Genomic DNA, 7,320 nt, shown 5'->3' with positions numbered 1-7,320 from the left:
CTTTAATTTTTTTTTTTCTAGAGTCTGCATTCCTACTGCTTCTGGGACTTAAATCTGATATACAGGCAATTTTAAAGGTGACTACTAAAAAAAAGAAAAGGTGATTCCTGGGATTCTTAGAAGAATAAAATATGAAGGTATAAGGGTGATTTAATAATAGGTGCAAAATATAAGCAGATTATGCGTCCAATAAAAAAAAGAAAACAAAAACCAGCAAAACACAGAAGGTACCAAGGTTTTTTTGGGCGCTCATTTTTTCACACAAACTACAATTTTGCCAACGTCATCTAGGAGGACCTCTGTACCGCCTCTGAGATGTGAACTGTGAGAAAACATTTTAAATGGTCCATTTTTAAGGCATGATAAATCTAAGCACTGGCAGACAGCCTTGGTATGTAACAAACCGCACTGCTCATGCACCTAGAAGGTCACGATAAATGAACAGAATGTAGAGTAGGAGTCAGCCCATAAAAGGGAAGATAGTTTTGTTATTGGGCAATCAAAACTTAAGGGGTGAAGGGAATGGGGTATATAACCTTATAAGGGGGTAATGAAACTTAGGAAATGTCCCAGAAGATTGTAACGCCATAGTAGTTAGCCAATCAGAAACTGGGGGAGGGACTTGCATGCTAGGAGGTAAATTACCTGCTGTAACTGCACCAGACACCCAGTCTTGCAAGACTGCCATTAAACGTCTTGTTTCCACTGTTCTTTGTGTCTCCGAGTCCGTTCTTTGGGTTTGGACAGGTGAATGTGTGATTCTTAGATGAAGATACGGTCTTTAGCTCGAGTGCTGTTAAACGTACCTGAAAAGTCTTCTCCCCAAGTTTGGCTTTTCCCTCAAGGTTCTTAATGAGGCTTTGCAACCTCTCCTGGGTTATCTGTGAGGGTGGCAATTAACAATTTTGATTTTCTTTTGTAAGCCTCATCTTCGCACTTAGAACATCTGACTAGGATAGGATTTGTTGTTTTCCCTTCTAATGGTCCCAGGGAAAAGTAATTTGGGATCATTTCTGATATGCCAATTCTATTAATATACTTTTGAACTCAGGCATCCTAAACTATGAATTGATCCAGGAGTGAGTCTCCCTCCCTGACTCTTGAAATGAGAAGCATTTATTAAGAGAGTGAATCTGGCCTAGAGACAAAAATGAGACCCACAGGAACAGATCTCCTGTAAGAAGGGTGGGTAACACCCCTGTGGGGAAGGGTGACACAAACATTACAGTCCTCACCCAAGGAGACAAAAACCTTCCTGAACTCTGCAGGGCCCAGCGAGGGGATATAGGCAGGCCAGACAGCAAGACATCAAGGGGTCTTAAGAGCATGTATATTCCCTGTTCTGTAGCCCTGACTTCATTCAGGCTCTGAAACTGCTTCAGGCTATGACAAACTTGGAAATAAGACCACAGACTTGCAATTTTCTGAAATACAATACAGATTTTTTGCTCTTTACTAAAAAAAAAATCTGCCTGAAGAAAAAAATCAAGAGTATTTACCATCCTGAAGTCAGGTAATTTCAGGTAACTGATTCACTTCAGTTTATAATACACCAGTTTTCTTTATACATGGGTTTATCCCAAGATCTCAGCTACCCTCACTTGTCAGAAATCATTTTGGGATCTTGGAGGAAGGGCCCTGTATTCTCAAACTTCCTGTATATATTTGAAAAGAAATTTCAAGTTTGAAAGTTTGACAGTGGGAGAGCAATAAGAAACTAAGCACAATATACATTTGAAAAAAGATACAAATATACATTTTGAAATCATGGGGACTCACAGTAAACAAGGTAAATTATGCAAATGAAAGAAGATTCATTTATTTGAAAAGGGAGTATCTGGAGATAGGAAAAACCAAAGGTGTTTTTTCCTACTTTCTTTTTTGTAGAGACAAGGTCTCACTATGTTGCCCAGGTTGACCTGGAACTCCTGGCCATAAGGATCTGCCCTATCCTGAAGCTTTCTAGGGGTCCCCAGGCACCAGTCATCACATGAGTATACAAAAGACACTTAAAACTCTGCAGATTCCGCTGGACGTCAGGGATTGGGGATAAAGACCAAATACGTATTTCACAATATCATAGCACCTTACTGTTTGCGTCTCAGCAAAAGTGACAAACACAGTGGGAAAAGGAGACTGATTTCTCTTATGCCATTACAAGAAAAATATCTGAGTGAGTACACAGTAGCACACACAGTAAAGGCAAAGTTATTCCAGAGGTAATTTGTAACTGCCAAAATTTTCCTCAAATTCTTTCCTCTTTTTATTATGACGCAAGCTGCACACACATTTCTGCCTCTGCATCCTTGATTGTACATGCTGCAAATATAGTCAATTTGCATTATTTGTGGTACTTATGTTCCATAAAGTTCACAAACACTGAATTAGTGAATACCAAACCACTGCTCCTAGAAAACACACAGGGTTAGGTTTCTGCAAACTTTGTTTTTGTCAACAGATCAATACAACATATTGTTGATTCAGTAACACTGAACTCTCTGCCAACAGCATTATAACTCAGGCATGAATGAAGCTTATCTAATACACTTATTTTCTCCTTAAGGCACATCACAGTCTTCTTGAGCTTAGGAACATTAGACAGCACTCCAGCAGGACATTTGGAGGCCATTTTAAACAGTGAAATCACCAACAAAAAGAACAGAAATTAGCAAGACATGGGACTAAGTAGACTCAAAAACGATACATGTTTACAGTATAAGAGCTGAAACTAGAAGGCAGAGTACCATTTGTTTGACTTCTGTTGGGAGGTGACTCACATTTTTCGCCTACAAATGGCCTCAAAAGCACTTGTGCAAATACTGGTTCTGGGGTTATGGATAGATTTGAGCAAGTAGGCAAATTTACAAATATAAAATCCACAAATAATGAGGATGTTTCAATTCCTTCCATGTGGTTGGGAAGCACAATTGCCCCAATAGGACAGTCAGAAACCAGGACTAGGAACTTACATGAAAAAAGAAACTAGTCTTAATTGCCACCATCTATGTCTAAAATAAATTACTGGGGAACTGCAGTAACATGCCAAGCAGAATTCTTATCTCTGTGCGCTGTACATTTTTTGTATTAAAAAACAACTTCATTAAGTAGGTGAACTAAAATTTAAGAGACATCAAAGAAATGACTAATGAATTTCACTTTAGTTTTTATTTTATTGTAAAACATTGAGATGGAATGATAGGGTTTCCCAGAATCATGTCCATATTTTAACTAAATGAAAATTTATGATTTATAGTCCTCTCACATACCTGTCATACTTGATATCTCAACCAGAGCTAATCTTACCTCTTTACAAATTAAGCAAGTAACTGGATCCACAATTTATAACACCTGTCAATTTGTCCTGTATTAAACCTCTATCATAGTTTAAGCCTATTAGGGTACTTAATCCTTACAAATAAACAGGTTTAAAATAACCTCAATAGGCAACTGCCCTTCTGGTTTTCTTCTTTGACTAAACAAACTGAAAGCTTAAGATTTTCCATTTTGGGTGCTAGCAGTACATGGTGCTACACTCTGTATTCCAGAATTCTTAAATTACAGAAAAAGGAATGTACACTTTTTGTATTCTTTCTGAGCAGGGCTGGAGGCAACATCATCTACCATGCTAGGTACTTGTATGCATGGACTACTCTACTGCATATATTTCAAGTCGCCGCCCCCTTTTCTTTTTCAACCATGCATTAACTCAGGATCAATGTGTGTTCCATTAGAATAAGATTTATTCACTAGGACTTGCTAGAAAACCTTCCCGGTATCAATGAAGTCCCCGTATTTTGAGTCCTAAGATTTTTCTGAAGAGAAAACCATACATATATAGCCTTTTTTTTCAGATGCTCAAAGAGGTCTAAAATCCTCTTCACCTCCAAAAAAAGAAACATCTCAGCCGGGCACAGTGGCTCATGCCCGTAATCCCAGGACTTTGGGAGGCCGAAGTGGGCAGATCACTTGAGGGCAGGAGTTCAAGACCATTCTGGTCAACATGGTGAAACCCCATCTCTACTAAAAATACAAAACTTAGCTGGGCGTGGTGGTGCATGCCTGTAGTCCCAGCTACTCAGGAGGCTGAGGTAGGAGGATTGCTTGAACACGGGAGGCAGAGGTTGCAGTGAGCTGAGATCATGCCACTGCACTCCAGCCTGGGTGACAGACAGAGATTCCGTCTCATTAAAAAAATTAAAAAAAAAAAAAATTGCTGGGTGAGGTGGCTCACGCCTATAATCCCAGCACTTTGGGAGGCCAAGGCAGGTGGATCACTTGAGGTCAGGAGTTCCAGACCAGCCTGCCCAACATGGTGAAACCCCATCTCTACTAAAAACACAAAAATTAGCTGGGCGTGGTGGTGTGCACCTGCAATCCCAGCTACTTGGAGGCTGAGGCAGGAAAATTGCTGGAACCCGGAGGGTAGAGGCTGCAGTGAGCTGAAATTACACCACTGCACTCCAGCCTGGGCAACACAGTGAGACTCCATCTCAAAAAAAAAAAACATGAATCATCTCACTGATCTTCTTATTTTACAAAACAGTAATATGCAGTATTGCTTAGTTTAATTTGACATCATTCAGTAGCTAACCCTATTCTCCAAAGTTCTGGTAGCTCTAACAAACTGGAACTTTATAAACAGAGACAGGAACTTTGGTTCTATTCTAATACTTTCACAATTAAACATACTGCATTTATAACATTTAAAAGATTTAAATTACTGTCAAATATATCTGGATTGCATCTTTTTTTTTTTCTTTCTCTTTGACAGAGTTTTGCTCTTGTTGTCCAGGCTGGAGTGCAATGGAGCGATCTCAGCTCACTGCAACCTGTGTCTCCCAGGTTCAAGCGATTCTCCTGCCTCAGCCTCTCAGGTAGCTGGGATTACAGGCGCCTGCCACTATGCCCAGCTAATTTTTTTGTATTTTTTAGTAGAGACGAGGTTTCACCATGTTGGCCAGGCTGGTCTCGAACTCCTGACCTCAGGTGATCCACCCACCTCGGCCTCCCAAAGTGCTGGGATTACAGGCATGAGCCACCGTTCCTGGTCTGGATTCCATCTTAATGTACAATATTTCATGAAGTTCATGATTTTAAAAAAAAGGAAATCAAATAACATCTGAATTTCTAAGTCTAAATACATTAAGGTGATAGTGACTCTTGCAACTGTTTTTAAATTATTGGAAAATATGTCATTTTCTTGAAATGAACTTGGTATTAAAGGCAGCAAATATGTCTTTATAAGGAGTCTCTGAATCTGACTTGGTCGATGGTATTCGGCAAAGTTGGCGAAATCCAGGAGAACGCAGCAGCAAGTTCTGTGAAAGACCCATGAAGCTGGAGCATAACCAGTAGAGAACAATTGACTATAAAGAGAAGACATAAATGTTAGCATCTGTAATTCTACCAGGACATCACAGTCCAGACATAGGCAGGCAATAAAAAAGAAAATGACAATCTTTGTAAACAAGTATGCCAAGACTGAACAAGACTTGTAGCAGCTACTAGATTCCTGGGATGGATTAAATAGACAGGTAAAAAAGGTTACAGACAGACTAAAAAGCAAAAATAAAGGGAAAAGAGAAGTATGGAGGGTAGAAAGTAAAAAGAAGCTTAGGCAGAGGCTCAAGAGAGATCTCATCTCCCTTCTTCGACAATGGAGCATACTTTTTCCCCATGAAAAGTCCTGTCCAGCTGCTTACATACTGAAGGTGGAATACTGGAAGCGTGGCATTTATGATGGCAAACTTAGCCTCCCTAGACCTCATTTTCCCCATATAGTCATCTATCTTCCAAATGTTTCCTAATAGCCAGTTTCTCAGTGTAGTAAGGAATGCATTTTCTTTGCCTTCTTCTGAGACAAACAGCCTCAGCATTATCTCCAAATTTCTTTTGTATTACCATCTTGAGCAGCGGTCCCCAACATTTTTGGCACTAGGGACCATCTCATCTATAAGGCATTAGGGACTGTCCTCATCTACAAAGTCGGGGCAGTAATGCATCTACCTCAGAGGATTGCTGTGAGGAATAAATGAGATAATTCATGTAGAGTGGTATGCAAGTATGTGGTCCACATTTAGCACTTACATTTGTTATTTGTTCCAAAGTCAGTCTTTAGGGGCAGAAAGTAGCACATCCTCAAAGGTAGATTAGCACAGTAGTTAAGAGGAGGCGCCAAACTGCTTAGATGTGTGTTAAGACTCTATCACTTATAGCTAAGTAACCTTGGATGAGTTACTTAACTTCTCTGTGCCTCAGCTTCCTCATCACCAAAGTGAAGATTATAATAGTACCTTTATTGTTGCGCTGTATAGCACCCCAATTATATGGGGTAAATAGTACCCCAATTATATGGGGTAAAATATGTAAACCATTTAAAACAGTGCTCAGCACAAAGTCAATGTTAAATAAATATTGTCTATCATCATTTGACTTACCCACCAACAGGAAAAGAACCTGAGCCTAACTACAGCAGAGTATAAGTTGACAGCTAAGTATCAATCTCCCCTCTTCCCTAGTAACAAAATCCTAATTTTTATTTGAGTAGGTGGTCATCTAAAAAAAAAAAAAAAAAAAAGAAAAAGAAAAAGAGAAAAAAAAAAAGACTGTATTTCCTTGCCTCTTCTGCAGTGAGGGATGGCCATAAAACTACGATGTTAACACAACTGTTTGGTGGAACATCTGGCAAGTCTCCTTAAAAGGTGCTGACTACACTTCAGGCACCCTTTACTATTCCTGCATGATAACAAGCTCTAACAGCCATGACCGTAGTGTAGACTTGAAATCACAGGCTGTGGACAACAAAGCAGAAAGAGAGCAGCAGTCTGGGTCTCTCATCTTCATGGACTTGTCCCATCACCCCTAAGCTGCTTAATCAGATTTCCTATAATTGACAGGATAAATTTTGGGTATTTAAAGCATTGTGTTTTACATCTCTTGTTACTCATTTTGAACTCAATCCCTCCGTAAAACTTAACTGCTTGTATTTTATTTTATCTGGGGGGTTCTTCAGTATATAGCTGGTATGATTTCTCTGTGGAAATGTAGTGAATCTGTGCTGTTCTACTTTTACAGGGTATTTTATGACATTACTACTACTATGTAAAAAGTTCTATAATAGACACTCATTTCATTAATTCTCACAGGCATTATGATATCTATTTTAGAGATGAACAAACTTATTCTGCATAGGATTAATGACAGTATTATGTTTAGTAACAGCCTAAAAAATACATTTTGATGCCAAAAACATATTGCTTTAGATTCCTATAAAAAATACTGTGGGCCAGCTGTGGTGGCTCACACCTGTAATCCCAGCAC

General features: G+C 39.3%; 1 protein-coding gene across 2 annotated transcripts in view; it reads right to left on the bottom strand.

Moving 5' to 3' along the window:
- Nucleotides 1-3,146: 3,146 nt before the first annotated feature.
- The window catches only part of LOC105531144 (mitochondrial inner membrane protein COX18), a 13,048-nt gene continuing 8,874 nt past the window's right edge, over nt 3,147-7,320 (bottom strand). The window contains exon 6 of one of the 2 annotated variants that reach the window (XM_011968981.1): nt 3,147-5,366. In XM_011968981.1, the coding sequence (XP_011824371.1) occupies nt 5,193-5,366 (174 nt within the window). In that variant the 3' untranslated portion in view covers nt 3,147-5,192. The remainder of the gene's footprint in view (nt 5,367-7,320) is intronic. The other variant, XM_011968980.1, reaches the window with a different exon arrangement.

The sequence above is a fragment of the Mandrillus leucophaeus genome, unplaced genomic scaffold, assembly GCF_000951045.1.
Source record: "Mandrillus leucophaeus isolate KB7577 unplaced genomic scaffold, Mleu.le_1.0 Scaffold868, whole genome shotgun sequence".
Taxonomy (NCBI): domain Eukaryota; kingdom Metazoa; phylum Chordata; class Mammalia; order Primates; family Cercopithecidae; genus Mandrillus; species Mandrillus leucophaeus.
The sequence above is the reverse complement of the archived record's forward strand: the minus strand, read 5'-3'. Positions and strand labels throughout refer to the sequence as shown.